Source organism: Tachypleus tridentatus, chromosome 8 (assembly GCF_004210375.1).
Source record: "Tachypleus tridentatus isolate NWPU-2018 chromosome 8, ASM421037v1, whole genome shotgun sequence".
NCBI classification, from domain to species: domain Eukaryota; kingdom Metazoa; phylum Arthropoda; class Merostomata; order Xiphosura; family Limulidae; genus Tachypleus; species Tachypleus tridentatus.
In genome coordinates this window covers 40,617,792-40,638,711 of record NC_134832.1, presented here as the reverse complement: position 1 = coordinate 40,638,711, position 20,920 = coordinate 40,617,792, and the positions used below count along the sequence as shown (strand labels likewise).

Sequence of the window (20,920 nt, the reverse complement as noted above, 5' to 3'; positions counted from 1 at the left end):
TGTGTATTTTTTCAATGTTTTTATTATATTGGGAATTGTATCACTTGACTTTTAAGTTTGGCCTATTGCTCTGTTGTCATCTTTTTTTATCAGAAAAACTTGATCCTGAATTACTTGAGTTTTAAGTAAGACTTGTATTTGTATTATTCCTACTGTTGTTTAACTAGAGTGGGTATCAGTTTTCTTTATTTCTGAGGAAGACATCTCTACAATTTTTCTTGATCCTCAATTACTTGAGTTTTAAGTAAGACTTGCATCTGTATTATTTCTACTATTGTTTAACTAGAGTGGGTATCAGTTTTCTTTATTTTTAAGGAAGACATCTCTACAATTTTTCACCTAGACTACTCACTGGATTGGTTAATTACACACCCATCACCAGAACCATCAAGTGTCTGTATTATTTATATTCATGTTTAATTGTTCCTAAGATTTCATGTACCAATAGGAACAAGTGACTCAATTTTAAAAAAAGGTTCATGCAGCTTTTCATAATTATAATACTATCTAGACAGCATTTTTTCCAAAGAAATCTTCCTCATCTAGCTAAACTTGTTTTATATACAATTTGGTATTTACTATACGATGTGTTTATTTGGATGCAGGAGACTAAATCTTCAAAACTTTAACAAATTAAGTACTGTTCATAAAAGTATCCTTAATTATTTTAAGAAAAGTTTGTATTTTTCTTCATATTATCAGGTTACTGTCATAGTAATATTAAAGTTATGTTGGTATTTAATGTACATCTGAACTTACTCTGCTGTCCACATACTAAATTCCAACTCAAAACTAAATTCACTACTGTTTCTGAATATTCTGTTTACTTATACATTCCTTATACTGAAAAAAAAAAGATCTTACAGATAAGCTAATAAATTAACACACATCTCAGTCTTCTTTTGTTCCCTGGTTTAATATATTGTTTTGTCATTTGAAAAGAAAATAATACAAAATGTTATTTAAAAAGATTGACTAGAAAGATTTTTGTGCAGAAAGAAATGAGTGCCATGTCTTGAGACCTAAGAACATTCAACTTGATAAATTCCATCAAACTGGGCCTTGTTAGGATTTTGTCAATGATCATGATCTACAATAATGACTAAAATATACTAATAGCAGCATTATACCACATACTGGTATATGTACCTTACAATTTCCATTTTAAATCATGCTTTCTCTCTAATATGAACCTATAATTTAAAGCTAAAATTTAACAATTTGTGATCTTGATTGTAGTTTCTCTGATCTCACATAATACTGTATATCTGAAATAAGTCTGAAAGGTTACAGTTTTAGTATGCTAATTGTTATCTACATATACATGATTTTTAAGGTAATAAAAGTATTGTGATTTGGATAGTTCAAGTATAGCACGAATTTTATATTTAGTTACTTTTAAAAACAATAGTTTATTGTAGTTTTGTGTATGTAACTGTGTGCAGATCATAATTGTCTGTTTTGTTATAATGATCTATATGACAAGTACAGTAAAATGCATACTGGTATAAATAATGCATGAAGTATTAATTTTTATTAGTAATACTCTTTGTACCTTGTAGGCTGTTGCAGAAGAAACTGAGAAGAAAATCGATAACACTAGAATGGGATACAAGCCAATAGCAAAGCACTCATCAGTGTTGTTTTTCACCATTACTGACTTGGCCAACATTGATCCTATGTATCAGTATTCCTTACCATGGTTCATCACACTATTCATCAGCTCAATATCAAAATCTGAGCCATCCTCTAAAATTAACAAAAGACTCCTTTACTTACAGGACCATTTCACTTATTCTCTGTATACTAGTGTGTGTCGAAGCTTGTTTGAGAAAGATAAGGTAGGGCATCACTATCTAATGAAATATTTAGATTTCTGTTAGTCTGCATAAGTTTCAATTATTGAGTATTCGATTATTCCATTTTTAGTTTGGGCGTAGGTTAAAGTCATGACTGTACTTTTACTTGTAGATAACATTTATTGTAAAGATCTTGTAGGAAATCAAAGTTCATTTTAAGGCTTTTTATGAACAAATAATAAAAACATTTTGTAAGTACAAAGGGATGTCTGCCAAAAATATTGCAAGGATTATACAGCTATGCATTCATCATCCCTAGATGCCGTTCGATATTAAAATGTGATGTTACACTGTAAAATGCATGAATACAAAATGGTTATGGGGTCTGTCAACCTGATGGACCTCATAGCAAGAGTCTGTAATAATTAAGATATGTTTTGATCCAACTTGTTTTTCCTTATACATAAGTCCTAAGTTCTTTCTTACACTACATTGATGCTTATTGTGATATGACCATGATACTATGATAAACAAACTGCATGCAAACATTAAGAAATATCTAAATTCCAACTGCTGTACTGTTAAAGTTAAGTATGCATTTTACATTGTAACGTTAAATTTTAATATTGAAAATCGTGTAGGGATGAGCTGTGTATAGCTGCATCATACCTATATTCTTGTTTGCATTATTTTCTGGAACTTCCATCTTTACATCATTTTACAGTTAAAAAAGGTTTTTACTGCTTGTTTTGTGACATTTTTTTCCTTGACTGAAAGAGTTAGTATATTCTGTGAATGCATAATTAAACTTAATATCAGGTGTATTGATTTTTTCTACTCCTTCACTTCATATATAATATATTGATTATTGTATATGTTACAGTCATTTAATGTTCATCTGTTATTAGCCAGTAATTCTTGTTTCAATCTGTACTTAAGTTTTTTTAAAAGCACACTAGATTTCTCTAAGATAGCTAACTTCGAATGCTACTAATACCATCACTTACACTAGAATTGCGACATTTTTTAGTCACTGCTAGTTATTACAACTAAACAATGATATTGTGCATTGCCCAGAAACACATAGAGTAGATTTAGGTTTAAACTGACATTGGTGATAAAGTAATGGAAGGGTTATTTGACTGAAATATGAAGAAGAAAGATAGAGAATTTAACTGGTTCGTTACTTCCTAGTTATAGTTTCTTGCTTTGTTTTTGGGCTTTTGGGGGAAGAGAAACAAATGAAAGTGAGGGGGCAATCATTTTTTAAAATAAACGTCTTTGTCATTATTAACTTTTTTAGTGTACATATTTGTATTATGCTTATTGAGTACCTTGGCCATCCCTATATATAGAGCCAACTCACACTATTTTAATCATATTAGGTATATCCAAGTAGAATGTCTGAAAAACCCTTGATATGTACACCCTTGTGCAAATTAATTGAAACAAGACGGAAAATTACGATTTTTTCCACTTTTTGCATTTTATATCTGAGAATCCAAAAATTACTCACAAATTAATACATGATATGACCATCTTTATTTTTCAGAAGATCATTAATTTGCTTTGGCATCGAGTCCACGAGTTGATTGCAATCTTTACTAACTTTTGGTTTGTGGTACCACACCTCAATTATGTCCTCAATTAGCTTACCTTTCGTAGTACAGTCTTTTCCCCGAAAATCGCTCAAACACTTTCAATTGGATTTAAGTCCAGAGAGTTTTCAGGCCAGTACAGCACCTTTATTCGCGTTGTAGTCATAAAATTCTTCACAAGTTTCGATGTATGGCACAGAGCCAGATCTTGCTGAAAAATGCCAGATCTATCTGGAAATCTCTTTTTCAATTGTGGAACGACTCTTCTCTGCAAAACTTCTATGTACTGTGGTCCTCGCATCATACCTTCTACGATATGTAAGCCTCCGACGCCATAGTAGCTGAAAAAACCCCACAACATCTTCTTTAAGGGATGTTTTACGAACTGATTGATGTGAGATTCTCGAAGTTTCTCACCTGGAGATCAGCGAACATGCAGACTTCTTTGACCCTGTACAAAGAAATGAGTCTCGTCGCTGAATAACACCTTCCTCCATTGTTCTTACGTCCACGTCTTGTATTTCAGACCCCATTTATACCGTTTTTTCTTAATTGAGTTGGTAAGAAGTTGATTTTTGACTGGTCTCCTTGCCCTTCTAACACAATTTCGAATGACGTAACATTCCTCAAAATTTCGTTATATATCCCAAAAATAGATCGACCGTACTGAAAAACACAGCTAATGACGCCATATGTGTGAAAAAAATGCGTATTAAAAGAAATCAGTGGGTCCATCGAGCCTACACCAGCCGCCATGCTGAAAATATTTTAAAATGACCATTTGTTTGAATTAATTTGCACAAGGGTGTATTTACACAAACAAAAGAGTAAACTTTACAGAGTACTTGAATATGGACATTCACTGCACACATTATGCACTGCTCTCCCTCCCAAAGAAGTTTGCCAATTTTAGTATGATATTAGCATAATGTACTTCAATACTCAAGTATCAGAGCTATCAATGATTCAAGAAGCAACTGCATTCACTAAGTTCAGAACAAAGCACTGACAGAACTTAGAACATTTACACTGTCAATATCATATTTTACCTATTCTCTTTACTTCCTTTACCACTATTGTGATGCAGGCATACTTATTCTTTCTTCCTGTGTAACCTCTTATGACTAAGCTTAACTTCATTCTGCATTGTCTTTCTTTGATTCTTCAATTCTTTAACCTTGTCTTTTAACTAGGGAATCAGATCCTCTGTCTTTTTGTTTTACTCTTTCCTTAAGCTTAATTTTCCCATCTATGTCTTACATTATTTATTCTTTTCAATTATTTTTCCCACATTCAATTTCTTTCTGCAGTAATCCACCATTTCCTTCAGTATTTTTCAGCAAATGTTCATTCACTTATCTTCCCTTCAGTGTCATGTTTCTCTTCCACAAAGTTACCCCTTCATATTTAACTGATCTATTGCTAGAGTTTGTTGAAGAGTCACGCCCTTGTTACTCAAGTTCTTTTTACCTCCCTTTTTCTCATATGCCTTCATATGGCTCCTTTCATTTATCTGTGTGATTTTCCTGGAGTACTTACGTTTTTGGGGGGTCATATGTTGGGGCAGCATGCCAGTATTCTTCCTTATCCTTGCTGTTCTATCATCTTTCCTACATTCCTTCTTTACCTCTCTCTATCTCCTTTGCTCGTGTTCCTTATTTCTTCCCACTCACCATTTCCAATTCCTCTTTTCCTATCTATCCTCCCACCACTCATAGACTTAAGTGCTGTCATACTTTACATTGACTCTCCTATAGACTCAGACTCAGGGTTAGTGGGTCCTGTTTCCTTAGATTATGAACCTTTGTTGTGGAGTATTTGGATTTCCATCAAAGAGTCTTACCCTTACTTTCTCCTCTCCCACTCCTTTGCATCTTGTTCCCATTACTTTCCCTCCTCTAAAGGATCTTGTTTCTTGTCAATGTCTGGGGCAATGTTAGTCCTAATGGCTAGACTCTATAAGATAGGTTTCTCATCCTTTTCTAGGATTTATTCCTATTTTTCTTTCTTGTGGAAGAATCTATAGCTAGGCATCCTGTCTTAGTCATTTTATGTCTCAGTTAATTTCTTGACCTCCCTCAATTTACCATGAAGACTTTTCTCATCCTACAGTGATATTTTGCCTCAAGTCTCAAGATGATTGAAATGGGCTTCTTGGATGCTTATTTTCACATTTGGTTCTGCCCAAACAAGTTTCCTACAGTCATCCTCTTGTTGTCCTTCAGGATGCAGTGAGACTGGGATAGTTGGTCAACCTAAAAGAATTACTTCTCACACCCATTTTGTTTCTTATTCATGTGCATGTTTTTCAGTTTGTATCTCTGCAGGGCTCAGCTCCCCCCAACTTGTTTTTAAGGATGTGGAGTGATTAGTCTCTTATGCTACATCATCTCATTCCCTCACTATGAAAGAGGATCTCTCTCTTTTGTGAATTTGGGTTTTCACAGAAATAAGTCTTCCCTTGAGTTGTGCTCATTTGTGAGATCTACAATAGATGCTGCATGACCAGTGAGTCCACACTTAGGTTCTCTTGTTCTCCAACACTTTGTTACACCTTCCTTACTCAAAGCCTTACCTGGTGGCTTGACACACTGAACACCATAGGAGGTATTTCTATTCCCTTATCTCTTCTGGGTCTTCATCTGTTTTTAGATGCCTCCTCAATGAGATGGGGGATGTCTTGATTCTTCAGTAGTTTCTGTTTGAGGGTCTTATGATAATTCATCTATTCTTGTCACTCTCATAGAACTTTTAATGGTACATCAAACTTTAAATTATTTTCTTATGATGGTTTTTGGGCATCTGGTGATAATCCATACAGAAACATCTGCTGTTGTCTCTTATATCAAGCATCAGGGGGGGACCCTATCTAACTATCTCTGTTTCCTTGTTCTCGACCTCTTTCTCTAGACCCATTCTTCACATATCACCTAATAACCTGTCATATTACAGGTGTCTTGATTTTTGTCAAGAATTGTCTTTTCTGGCTTAATAAAATAACTACCCATGGAGTGGCCCCCCAATCCCTTGGTGTTCCACTGGATCTGTTGTCATTTGGACATTCCTCATTGCTTTTGCCACTCACTTTAACACAATATATGCTTTTTTCTTGTCCTCAATATTTTATTCCTCAGCTCTTGCTGTTGGTGCATTAAATCAGGATTGGTCCAATCTTTCTCTCTCAGCCTTCTCTCCTACTTGTCTTCTCCCATGCATACTTTCCTTCATTCTGGTTTCTCCATGTTCCATCCTCCTACTTGCTGTCCTCTTACTGGCTATTGAATTTTCTCTGTTCCCTTTCTTATTATCCTCTTTCCCTGTTATGCTACTTACCTCTTCAACCTCACTCCTCCCTCTTCCATCCAGGAATGTTATTACTCTGGCTTCACATGTGGGTTTTGTCAGGACCTTTCAAAACATTTCAGGTTATATATAGTATGCTTGTTACCAGCAAGTTACTTCAATTTTGTTTTCTGGGAAAGATATGCTAACCAACTGTTGACATACTCCATTGAAAGACATCAAATTATGCTAATTGTGTAAAAAGTACAATGGTTTTCAAAACAAAGTTTTTTCCTTATGAGTATGTTGAGAGGCATATTCAAAACCTGAAACTACTTGGTGTATTCTTCCTTGAGTTCACATTTCTGATTTATTTTAATAAATTGTAGTCATCCAACAATGAAAAAATTATAATTTACATCTGTTTCCTAATTATTATGGTGGTTACAAGGTTGATCAAATCAACTAAACCCATGCAGAGGTACAATAGTGAAAATAATGAATAAAACACAAATTGTTTTCTCAAACATAAAACGTTTGATAATTACCTGGAGGTTATTAAGAAGTTAGATAGGTTTGATGTGTGAAATTTGACATTTTTCTCATGTATAGAAGCATTTTTAATCTTCAAATCAAAATTATTCTACATGTTGGACAGTCAGTATTCAAAAAGAAAAATATGTTATCAAATAATTACTTTAAAAACTTTAAAATTTGAAATAAAAACCTGATATTTTGCATATGAAAGCCTTGTAATATTTATTGATAAACTGCAAAATTTAATGAAGACATGCCTACTTTATTGAAAGTTATAGTATTCTCTTTATTGTAATTGCATAACTTTGAAGGTAGGTTCATCATCCCTTGATTTTGACTCCCCCTTAGAGGAGCTATTAAACACAACACTGACAAAAACAGTACACATCATGTTTTTACTTGCAAAATCTTACACATTATTCTTTACCTTGCTGCTCTGTTGTGTAATCTGTTGGTGGAGTTCATGCATACTTGCATTTGGATTGTCTTACATACTTGTGTCACATATTATCTTTATCATCGGGCCATCTTTTCTTCTTTGTGATATGAGCTTCCTCCCATATCCATTCTATGTCATTTACCAACTCTGACTACGTAAATTTTTTTTTATATATCTTTCCTTTGCAATGACTTATTTGAGCACCTCAATGGTGAGTGGCGTCTGTCCAACTACACTTAAATTTAAGTTTACATCATATGACCTTTGAGGTCTATGATGGTCACTGATGATATGGAATGTTCCACACAACTGCTTAAGGATTTCTTGTGGTATATTGCTAAATAAAAAAGGTCCTTTCCATACTTTATTCACTTGTAAACTATCATGAATAAAGCCATGCCAGGATTACTGCCCATCCTTCAAGTTCTGCTTGAATAAACTGGGACAGGCCTGCTTTCACTCTTAAGGTGTTGCATTCCTCTGGACTTCCTGCCACTGACAGTGCAGAAAAAAAGAGAAGGATCAACCAAAACAAGAAATCAAGAATCTGATAGAAAACTAGAAAGATGAGGTGAAAATTTTTCAACCTGTTAACTTTCCTCCTTTAGTTTTAAATATCTCTAGTGAACCATTAACAGATAATCAGATTACTGTTTTTAAACATTGCTGCCAAAAGTAGAAACTCACCTATAAAAAAAACTTGTTGATACAACAGAGTCCAAAATTACCTCTCTAAAATTCGATCTCAGTGAAGCAGAAAAAATTAGAATTAGCATACACTCTAAACATTTAACGTACAAGGACACAAAGTAAAACCTAACCTTAACAACAATGAAATCAATGCCTTGAAAGAAGTAAGACTTAATAATAAGATATATGTAATGAAACCTGTAGTTGTAGATAAAACAAATTACAAAGAAGGAATCTACACCTTACTAAATGATGGATTTTATACCTTCCTCAAAGATGATCCTACCAACAAAGTTCTTTTGAACATTAAAAACCTCATTAAAAGGCTGCCCTATTCTAACTAGTAATAAAAAAAATTCTCTTATTCCCATGTGCTATTACTCCCACCACATTTTTACGACTTTCCTAAAATTCACAATTATAACATTCCTTTCAGCTTTCATATTCAGCACAGACTCACCAGAACAAAACGTTACTAAATTCTTAGTTAAGGGATTGCACTCTCTACTCAAATCTAATCCATATCCTCTCATAGTCTCTCTAGTCTTTGTAGACAGGATCACATACTTTCAATTAAACAAAAAGTATGTCTTAATGTCTCTTAACATAAAAACTCACTTTATTTCAGTGCTTGTCAAACAAACCTTATTATGTTTAACAAAAAACTAGAACAACAGTCCTGTTTCATATCACCTTACCAGCCTGACAGAATACTGCATGAACAACACTTATTTCACCTAAAAAAGGCCAGTTCTGTAATTAAAGTAATAAACTAGTAATAGGATATACTCCCCTTTTTCTTCTACTTATTCATCTCTACATGTTATTCTAGAAGAAGAACTCTTTTGGAACAAATTCACACACATAAAAAAACTGCAATGTGGCTAAGATATGGTGACATGGAAAAGGTAATCTACTCAATTTCACAGAATTCTTAAATGCCTTAAAACCCAATGTTATAGTTTTTTACTCGTGAAGTAAGATCTAACAGTTGTCTTCCCTTTTATGATGTTAATGTAAAAGAGAAACAACAAAGTGACCTCCAGTATATACAAAAAAATTCTATGTTGTTACCATGCAACCACATATAAAATCCAGTTACTTCTTGTCACAAAAGACATACTTCACCTTTGTAAATCATGCTTTACAACTTTGTACCCATAAAGAAAATTTACAAACTGAATTGTACTATGTGGTGAATATTGCACTATCTAAAAATTCAACCCCAACACCACGGATATTACACTTCAGAATTGTAAAAAATATTATGTTATCTCTGGTCTTTCCCTTATCAACAAAATAAAGCATAAGAACTTTATTTATTTCCCTTTTTGTCAGAAATTTCTAATTAAATTACTTATTTATTTAACAGCTTAAACACTAACATAAAAACTATATTCAAATACTTACATAAAATGAACGTCTTTCTACCTAATCTGAAACACTATCTACAGAAGGAGCAAAAGAGTATGTGGTAAGAAATTTATAGGACAGACATATTCCTTGGAAATAAAATGGAAAGAAGACCAAAGTCATAAAAATACAGGATATCTGCTTTAACATCTTATCAACTTGAATCACATCAAATATACTTTGTTAAATAGTTTTTCTCATATGCCATCCCAAAACTAAAAAAGAAAGATCATTTAGAAAAAATAGAAATCACCAAAGCAGATGATCTTTCACTGATCATAAAGATGACTCTAGAAACATCAGCTGTATTTGGCTGAGTTTATTCACCTCTCTTACACATTACTATCCTTGACCTTGTCTTTATCTGTAGACTTGTCACTAGTTGACATCATTTCCTTTACATTAAACCCCTGTATATTTTGTTTTTGTACTTATGTATGCTTAGCTACAAATCATACATGAAGAAAACAGTCCCAATGTTCTGTAAAGACGTATAATATATTAACTCCCAAAAGTAAGTCACTTTATTATGCTTATAAATTTTTGTTTTTCAGTTTATTATTAACTTTTCAGAGACTTTTTGTTTTTATAATAATTGCAAATGGGCCAAAAAGTTAATTCAAACTAGCTGATTTACAATTGTGTGGTTCACATACATAAAATACAAACTGACAAGCACATTTAAATTTGTCTTGTTTAAAGACAATATAGACTGAAAATCTGATTTAAAGTAGTCTTTTATATATTTAATATATAAACCAACAAGTTCACTTACAGCTTCAAATTTTCTGTTATGTGTAAATACAATATAAATCTCTAAGCCAGTTTAAAGGTTTCTGTTACATACAAGTGAAATGCCATATATAAAGCTTTTAAAACTCTTTTCAACATATAGATAAAATATAAATATTTAAGATAGTTTTAAAGTTATCTGTTAGATAAAAATGAAGTATTCATCTTAAAACTTATTCAAATGTTTCCGTTACATATGGATGAACTATTGGTCCCAAAGTTTCTGATATACACAGATGAAGTATATGCTTTTAAGTTGAAATAAAAGCCTTTTTCATATATAGATGAAAACTAAATCCTTAGGTTTCTGATACATGCAGATACAATTTTGAATTTAGTGAAAGGTTTCTAATATGAAATATTAATATATCTGTTTCTTTAATCCTCAATTTATTAGTTTGTTTACACAGAGTACTTGCTACCAGTAGATCAATTCATCACAACATTTTGAGATGTTTTATATTTTTCCTATTACAACATTCAGTAAAAATTGAGTTAAATCACCCGTTTTCTTTGTGAAATGTGTAGAGAACTCCCAGAAGTGATCAATAGGATTAACTGCAAGATTGATATTTTTGTTTAAATTTCTGTGCAACTGTTATGATATTAGGAACCATGTGATAACAGAGTCATGGATTAACAAACTAATTATTTCCTGAATAATTTAGTAAACGTAAAATATTGTTTCAAAAACAGGTTGGGTCCATATGGACCCCATTTGTAATTTTAGTGTTGATGGTTTCTTTTATGTATATATGAATTACTGATAGCTAAGCTTGTTACAAGGTTTTGGTTAAATTTAGATAAAATATTGGCCTTTGTAACAGTTTAATGGTTTCTTTTAAATGTTGGTGAAATATTGATCTTTATATTTCTTCATATGTTTCTGCTGAAGCCTTGTATTTATAACTGTAATGAGTAACTTTTTCCTGTAGTTCTTACATGAATTCCAGTAACACATAGAGTTGTTTGTGCATAGTGAATATGCTGGTCTACATTTGAATATATTTGTAATGGATTTAATGCTAGATGTAAATTTTCTTTTACAGTTTGCATAATGGTAATATTTGGTTGGCCAGAATAATATTGTATGATAGGTATGATCTCATACTTATTTAGAATAATACCCTCACTTAACTTAAGTATTCAATATTGGCCTGTGCACTTGTTTAAAGGGTTATCCAGTGTACAACTCAAATAGTGATCTCCAAAGTCATTTTAAAGGCATTTATTATATATAAAAGAAACACACATTTCTAAGCTCATTTAAAAGGGTTTTTGTACTATAGATGAAGTATAGAATTTCATACATTGTTTAAAGGTATGTCATGAGGCAAGATAATATATATATTATATGCTTGTAGCTCCTGCTATCATTACTTGTTTCACATTTTATAAACTAGACTGCTTCTCCTTTTACAAAGCAGGTTCAAGTGAAGTAAAATTTTAGGATTTGCTTCTCTGTCTGTGTGACAGAATTTCATACTATCTCAAATGGTTCAGTTGATTTTGATTAAAATCTTTGGCTAGCCAAGAGAAATTCTGAATATTACTTTTCTCAAACCAGTTTATGAAATGTTATAAGAAATTGTTAAGAATATTGAGATAAATGCTGCCACCTGTAGTTAGGAATAACTCAAGGAGAACATTATTCATGACAGAAACAGGAAGTATTGTGATGTCACACTTTGTATTTTTTTGTACATGTGTATTCAATGAATAAACACATATCAACAGGTTATGGGCCCAGGAATGCTCTAATAGTGCTTAAACAGATGAAACTGTTTTAAAATTGTTAGTACAAGTAATCCAGGAGATATTGAGGATTACTGTAGAACAGTTTTGGACGACAATTTTTTGTTGGATGGCACAGGATTTACATGGATACTTTATCACAAGTGCTGGGTGATTTGTTTCCTTTGTCTGGAAGCCATTGTGAAATACAAAGATAAACTGTAAGTAAAATATTGATTGACACTCTATTTTCTCAAGTCATATAAAAGGAGAAATAGATCTAAGTCAAAGAAAGGAATATTACAATTGTGGTTGAAATAGTTTGACAATGGAAGATAAAATATCATTTTATAAGCTGGGAGAAAATAATTGGGCCACATGAAAATTTCAAATGGAACATTTGTTGAGAGGAAAAGGCCTATGGGGCCATGTGACTGAAACAGAGGTATTGGCAGAGACAGCCAATGATCAAACAAGGGCAGATTTCAACAGGAAAAGGGAAAGAACATTTTCAACAATTGTTTTGAATATTGAAGGTGCACAACTCTATCTTGTCACCTCATGCACAACTCCTAAGGAAGCATGGAATGTACTGCGTGCTCACTTTGATAGGAACACACTAGCCAATACACTATTCCTGAAAAAGAAGAATTTTCAATGTGAGATGAAAGAAAGCATGACGGTCCAGGAACATTTGAAACAAATGAAGAAATTAACGGATCAGCTTGCTGCAGTTGGGGAGGAAATAGCAGAAGATCAGATTGTTATCTTACTTGGTAGTTTGCCAGCTAGCTATGATACAATTATAACAGCCCTGGAAACCAAAATTGATGATATCTCATTAGAATTTGTGCAACAGGCACTGATTAATGAAGAACAAAAGAAGAAAAAGACTACATCGAATGAAACATCATCAACTGCATTAGCCACTCGCAGCAACTTCAAACCACATGGAACACAATAAACAAAGAAAAGGGGTAACAGCTTCAAGTGTTACAAGTGTGGCAGAGAGGGACATATAAAACGCAATTGTCCACCACTGAAGGAAATGGTCCACAAAACTAAGAATGCAGATATTAATGTGGCGGAAGATTATAATGGTGTTGCCTTTGTAACAAACCAGGATAAAGGAATAGGAAATGGGGAATGGTTGGTGGATCCTGGTGCGTCTAGGTATATGACACACCAGAGGAACATATTATCAAATTATCACAAGTTTAGCACACCTCAGCAAGTTAGGATTGGTGATGGAAGAACTGTTGAAGCTCTTGGAGTTGGAAAGTGTAAACTAGAAATGACATTTAAAGTCAGTAATTTAAAGCATGTCACAATGCAGAGTGCCCTTCATATACCAAAATTAGCTAGCAATCTATTTTCAGTAGGAGCTGCTACTGAAAAAGGAAATATTGTGCAGTTTGGAATTAATCACTGTTACATCTGAGGTAAATCAGAACAACTCCATGGCATGAGTGCAAGAAAGGATGATGGTCTATACCAACTGGACTGTAAGACCAGTGCTATTGAGAATGCCTCAGTAGCCTCAAACAGCAACATGAATGGCTTGGATATATGGCATCAACGACTAGGGCATGTCAGTGTTTCACAGTTACAGAAGCTTGTCAGAAGTGGAAATGTAAGTGGAATCAAATTCCAGAAGTCTGATGAAGCCAGTTTCTGTAAGGGATGCACTGAAGGTAAAATGTACAGGAAGCCATTTAAGTCAGTGGGAGAAATCAGATCAAAGGGAAAACTGCAACTGGTACACAGTGATGTCTGTGGTCCTATGCAAACTCCACATATTGGAGGTAGCAAGTACTTTGTTACATTTATTGATGATTACTCAAGATGCTGCAGAATGTATTTCTTGAAACAGAAGTCATTGAGAAATTCAAGAAATTTGAGAAGTTGTACTCAAATGAATCTGGAGAGCACATAAAAACCCTGTGCACAGATAATGGCAGAGAATATATGTCAAATGAGTTCCAGCAATATTTGAACTCAAGAGGCATTCATCATGAGATGTCAGAAGCAGATTGTCCAGAACAAAATGGTGTTGCTGAGAGAAGAAACAGAACTCTTGTGGAATCAGCAAGAAGGATGCTGTCACATGCTAAGTTACCAAGAATGTACTGGGTGGAAGCTGTAGCTACTGCAGCGTATGTGGGTAACAGAGTATCCACATCAGCAATAAAAGATGGTAGTATGCTATATGAGAGATGGTATGGGAAGAAACCAGATGTAGAACACATGAAAGTGTTCAGATGTCTTGCATATGCACATGTGCCAGATGCGTCAAGACAAAAATTAGACATGAAGTCTATGAAGGTACATTTCATTGGATATGATAGCTGCACCACGAGATATCGACTGTATGATGTAAAATCCAGGAAGATTTTTCATAGAGTGAGATGTTATCTTTAATGAAACAGAATTTGGTCAAAAGCCTGTGAGAAATGAGTATATCTCATCAAGTGAACAGATAGTGGACCAAGAAACAGAAGTTAAAGCTAAATATAAAGCTGGACGACCAGCAAGAAACAGGAAACCTCCCCATTCACAATGGATATGATGAGTATGTTGATATGGCAGCAGCAAATGAATCAGTTTGTCACACTGCAAACTTATGCAGTATGTTAGAGCCCAGCACATTAAGTGAAGCAATGTCAAGTGACAATGCAAAGGAGTGGAAGTCAGCCACAGATCTGAAATTTGAGTCTTTACAAGAAAATGACACCTGGGATCTGATGGAATTACCAGTTGGAAGACAACCTATAGACTGTAAGTGGGTATTCAAAGTTAAGTATGGAAATACTGGAAACGTAGAGAGGTTCAAGAGTAGGCTGGTGGCCAAAGGTTACTTGCAGAATTATGGTCTGGATTACGAGGAAACCTTCTCCCCAGTGGTGCGCTATGCATCAATTCGCTCCTTGATTGCATTTGCTGTGCAGAACAACTTGAAAATTCACCAGATGGATGTCATAACTGCATTTTTGGATGGAAATCTGGATGAAAAGATATACATGGAACAACCGGAAGGCTATGCTGTTCCAGGGAAGGAAAACCTTGTGTGTAAACTGAAAAAAATCACTGTATGGATTAAAACAGTCACCACACTGTTGGAACAAATCATTTCATGAACAGATGATGGAACTGGAATTTGTTCAGAGTTCAGCAGATCCATGTGTTTACATATGGAAGGGTGAAAATCTAACAATAGTTGCAGTATATGTGGATGATGTTATTTTGGTTGCTGATAGTGATGATGAAATAATCACTATAAAGGAAGCACTGAAGGAAAAATTCCACATGAAAGACCTTGGAAAGCTCCATTACATTCTTGGACTCAGTGTTGTTCAGGATGAAAAGAATGGCTGTGTATGGTTAAATCAAAGACAGTATATCCAAACTATGCTGATGAAATTTGGAATGACTGAGTGTAAGGCAGTTGCATCTCCATCAGATGTAAACGTGAAACTGCAAAAGGATGATGGTGTTAGCACTTAGGTTGACTGCTGTTTGTACCAATCGCTGGTAGGCAGCCTTCTGTATGCTACAATGGGAACAAGACCAGATATTGCATATGCAGTGGGAGCAATATCGAAATATTGTGCTCAGCCCAACACAAACACAGCACATTTGACAGCAGCAAAGAGAATCCTACGTTACTTGAAAGGAACAGCTGATCTTAGTCTTAAGTTTGAAAAGGTACCAGGAGATGTCATTACTGGTTACTCAGATGCATATTTTGCTAGAGACCTGAATAATAGAAAGTTCACATCAGGAAATATCTTCATTCAAGCAGGAGCAGCTGTAAGTTGGATTAGCAAAAAGCAATCCACAGTGGCCCTGTCCACCTCAGAGGCAGAGTATATAGCCTTGAGTCTTGCAGCACAGGAAACAATATGCTTGAGAATACTACTGCAAGAAATAGGTTCTGAAGTTGATGACCCTGTTCATATCATGGAAAATAACCAAGGAACAATTGCAATGGAACAGAATCCAGTGGGTCATGCAAGAACAAAACACACTGATATTCGTTACCACTTCATTCACCAATGTGTGCAGAACGGATAAATAAAACTGGAATATTGTCTCACAAACAGTGACTGCTGACATTCTTACAAAGCCACTTGCTAGAAATGCATTTCAAAGGTTCAGAAATAATGTTGGACTGGCACCAATGGATAAATGAACCAGATAAAGTGATGATTATAATAAAAGATTGAAAGTAATTGTAAAACACTTAGAATAACTGTAAGAATATTGACAGTATTTGTAATTTTGTGTAAAACTTAAAATTAAGTGGGAGTGTTAAGAATATTGAGATAAGTGCTGCCACCTGTAGTTAGGAATAACTCAAGGAGAACATTATTCATGACAGGAACAGGAAGTATTGTGATGTCACACTTTTTTTGTTTGTTTTTTGTACATGTGTACTCAATGAATAAACACATATCAACAGAAATATGGTTCTTCCCATTAACAATTCACCAAAACAGTTAATGCATCATTATTCAGAATGTCACAGTGGAAGAGGGAATTCAAGGCTCATTTAACTATTAACAAGTCTTTTAACTTTGTAATTTGAAACCATACGACTAAAATAGGCTGGCACCATGTTATTAACCCTGCTACTCTTTACAGATGAAACAATCAATTATATCCATGGAATTTCCCATTAGCTATAAATCCCAAACCCATTCAAATGAAATAATGAGCAGAGAGGTTCACTGATCTATATGACTGTTTTTCATTGTATTTTATTCGAGTTTTAATGATCAAAGCCATGAAAATTGAAGTCTCACATTCATAGTTTTAATTAGTAACTTATTCTCTTTAGTTCTTCCTTGTAATCCAATAGCACTTAGAGTTTTTAGTATATAGCAAATGTTCTGGTCAACATTTGAATTTATTTGTAGTATATTTAATGCTAGATGTGATGTTTCCTTTCATAGTTTACATAGTAGTTATACTTTGTTGGCCATGGTCACATTTCACAATAATTGTGATCTTATGCTTATTTATTATATTTATCAGTTACTTTGGGTATTAAAAAGCAGGTTTATATGTATCAGGTACTCTTTAAATGCTGACTTTGACAACTGTTCTTTGTTGAAGTTCTATAAAATTGTTTCCTTGTTTTATGCACCTGAAATAACTGTGATAACTGCTGATCTTTATAAGTACCACACGATATTACACCATGGAATTATGATTAAAGTTTAATAAGAACAGGCTAGTTTCTGCCAGTTAGTATGCCATTAGTTAAGTTGTTGTTAAACAGTTGTGAAGGATGTATCTCAAAAATCATATAAAGGTTTATTGTTATACACAGTTGGAATACAGATAGTTAAGATGGTTTCAAAGTTTGTGTTTCATATAGATGGAACATGCAAAATTTTATGTCAAACATAAATATTGTAATATAAGTTGGTAATGGATAACAACTCTAAGTTGCATTTATAGTGTCTGTGTACCATTTTTATTTTTGTATTATTTAACAACAGTCTTCATTTGAATGTGTTGAGATAAATTAATTTGTAGTCATACTTCATAACTTTTTATTATTAAATGTGTAGGTAGATAAATAGACAAAGAGCAATAAATTTAAGTCACTAAATTTGCCCCATAAGTGCTACTCAAGCATTGTTAAGAGGTGTATCAATAGAAATAATAAAAACTGAAATAAGGGCAATATGAATTATATAAACTGAAATAAAATTTAATGAAGGAAATGTACTTAACTGAATTAAATTTCAAAAACCAAATGCAATAATCCATTTATCATTAGGCTCGGCATGGCCAAGCGTGTTAAGGCATGCGACTCGTAATCTGAGGGTCGCGGGTTCACATCCCCGTTGCGCCAAACATGCTCGCCCTTTCAGTCATGGGGACGTTATAATGTTACGGTCAATCTCACTATTTGTTGGTAAGAGAGTAGCCAAGAGTTGGCAGTGGGTGGTGATGACTAGCTGCCTTCCCTCTAGTCTTACACTGCTAAATTAGGGACGGCTAGCACAGATAGCCCTTGAGTAGCTTTGTGCGAAATTCAAAAACAAACAAACAAACATTTATCATTAAGCTAAGGTTGCACAACATGTAGAAATTTCATAACACACATTGCCCAGGTTTCATTCTGTAATTGTTGTTGTTATTAATCTATTTGCATACATATAAGTGACAAGTTCACTGAAGTTTAAAAACTTATAACTAGATTTATGTATCATTCATTATCTATTATTCATGTAAATATGATAGTATTCAATTTTACAACTTAAAAACCTGTTAGATAAAAATTAAGTATTCATTTTAGAGCTTATTCAAAAGCTTCTGGTACATGTAGATGAATTATTGATCCCAAAGTTTGTGATATACACAGATGAAGTTTATGTTTTTAAGTTGACTTAAAGGCCTTTTTCATATAGAGATGAAAATTAAATCTTATGTTTCTGATGAACAACACATGTATCTGTGTCTATTTTAATAGTTGCTCTTCTCTTTCCTACTGTGTATAAATGTTCTCAAATTTCGAGGACAAATGGATGACGAAGAGTGGAGATTCCTTCTTACTGGTGGGATTGGACTACACAATCCTTACCTTAATCCCACAACCTGGATACCAGTCCGTGCCTGGAATGAACTCTGTCACCTTAGTAACTTGAACCAGTTTCATGGACTTAGAGAGTTTATAACTAATGAACCAGGAAGTTTGAAAAGAATATATGATAGCACTGTAAGTTTTATCGTGATTTGTCTTATAAAATAATCTAGTAAGTAATTATCAGAAAATTGGAAAAAAGTATTTGACATTACTTCAATATTTGTCAGGAAGTTACCATATCACGTATGTAGTCTATTATTGTAAGTAACTGGAAGAAGAATGTATGATTACAAAAGTGTTCTTTAAAAAACTCATGACCATTTTAAAAACAATGATTATTTAGTACACTATTCTAAAAGTAAGTCAGTTTTCAGTCTCAAAAGTACAATAAAATATCAATAACTTGCTATACAAGATTAAAATCAGTAAAAAACCTGATGAGACTGGAAAACAGTCTCATACATTCTACATGTTTCAACATATGTCAATGCATCATCCTCATAAATATAGCAGTTTGCAAAATATAACCCTTATTTGTACAATTACCAGAAGACCAGTTTGCATATTAAAGAATTTCATGCCATCTACTGGCAACATTTTCATCAGGTCCATCATCATTGTTTAATAATTTAGATTTATTTCTTATTTATTTAAGTATCTCAATAGATTCACATTTTTTTCATACTAAATAAATTTCCAGGTTTAGCTAATATAATAGCTTTTCCCCATTAAGTTGTATGTTTAGTTTCACTGATGTGTTCTGTTAAAGGTAATACTATTTTTTTAACATTTATTTTCTTTTCATTAATTCTGAATTTTAAATTTCTTCCAGTTTATCCTATGTAAGCTATTTTTACATTCACATGATATTTTATATACACTGAATTTTGTCCATTAAATCAATTTTATCTCTATTAAGAATTTGGCTTTGTTTGTTGGTTTGTATATTTTCTTTTAATTTTTCTTACATTATAAAATTACTACATTTGATCCATATTTCTAACAGTCATTCTTTTACTTTTGCTTTAAATAAACTATTTCATTTCATTCAGACTTCAGTACTGTCTTCTCTGTTTAATTTTACCTACAATGAATTGCAACACCTATCCATCTGTATATTAAATTCATTTTTGCAGAGATAAAGCAACTGTGAGATAGGTTTATCTTTGAATTACCACACAAGCATATTGTCTATATATTAAATTGCTTAAAGGTTATATGGTTTGTCCTAGATGCCTTACAAAATATATTAATCAACCCTTTAATAAATCTACTGTATTTGTATGTCCTCTCAATTATGTATATGAGCTATCAAACTGTTAATTATGCCTACTGTTTTTTTTTCATATTAGAGTGTGTACAAGTTAAATTATAAACTTCATAATTCAATTATTTCTTGATTCTTTTATTCCTCACAGTTTTTTTAGATATTGAATAAATCTACTGTTTTTTTTATTTGTTTCGTTACTCCACATAAGATGACATTTATAATTTAGTAATAAAATTACTAAATGAATTTTCTGATTTCCTTTAGATTCCCCATGAGGAGTATTTTCCAGACTCTTGGGAAACAAATTTGAAAACTTTTCAAAAACTTTTAATATTGAGATGCCTACGTCCAGATAAAGTGATTCCTGGGATTCAGAATTTTGTAAAGGAGAAGTTTGGAGCCCATTTCATAGAACCTCCACCTTTTGATTTAGCCAAGACTTTCCTGGATAGTCATTGTTCTGCTCCTCTGATCTTTGTATTGTCACCAGGAGCTGATCCTGCAGCTGCCTTGTTAAAGTTTGCTGATGATCAAGTATGACTTATGATTATTTTTTGTATAATATAGTACTGATTCATAATTTGACAATAAGTGATGATTTTAAGTTTCAGTTTGTTTGTCTTTTGTAACTGTTTTTTTTAGGAATGGATTTTCATCTTATCTTTTACACATTGGTATAAGAAAAATTTTGAGTTCTAAATTCAATGATTTATACTTTATTATACTCTCTAAGTATTATATCAAACATCTCCATTGGGATTTTTA

At 33.1% G+C, this 20,920-nt stretch overlaps 1 protein-coding gene across 1 annotated transcript in view; it reads left to right on the top strand.

Moving 5' to 3' along the window:
• The window catches only part of LOC143222234 (dynein axonemal heavy chain 7-like), a 243,208-nt gene that overhangs the window by 187,608 nt on the left and 34,680 nt on the right, over nucleotides 1-20,920 (top strand). The window contains 3 exon segments of the mRNA XM_076448457.1: nucleotides 1,563-1,841; nucleotides 18,772-19,017; nucleotides 20,420-20,689. Coding sequence (XP_076304572.1) covers nucleotides 1,563-1,841; nucleotides 18,772-19,017; nucleotides 20,420-20,689 — 795 coding nt within the window.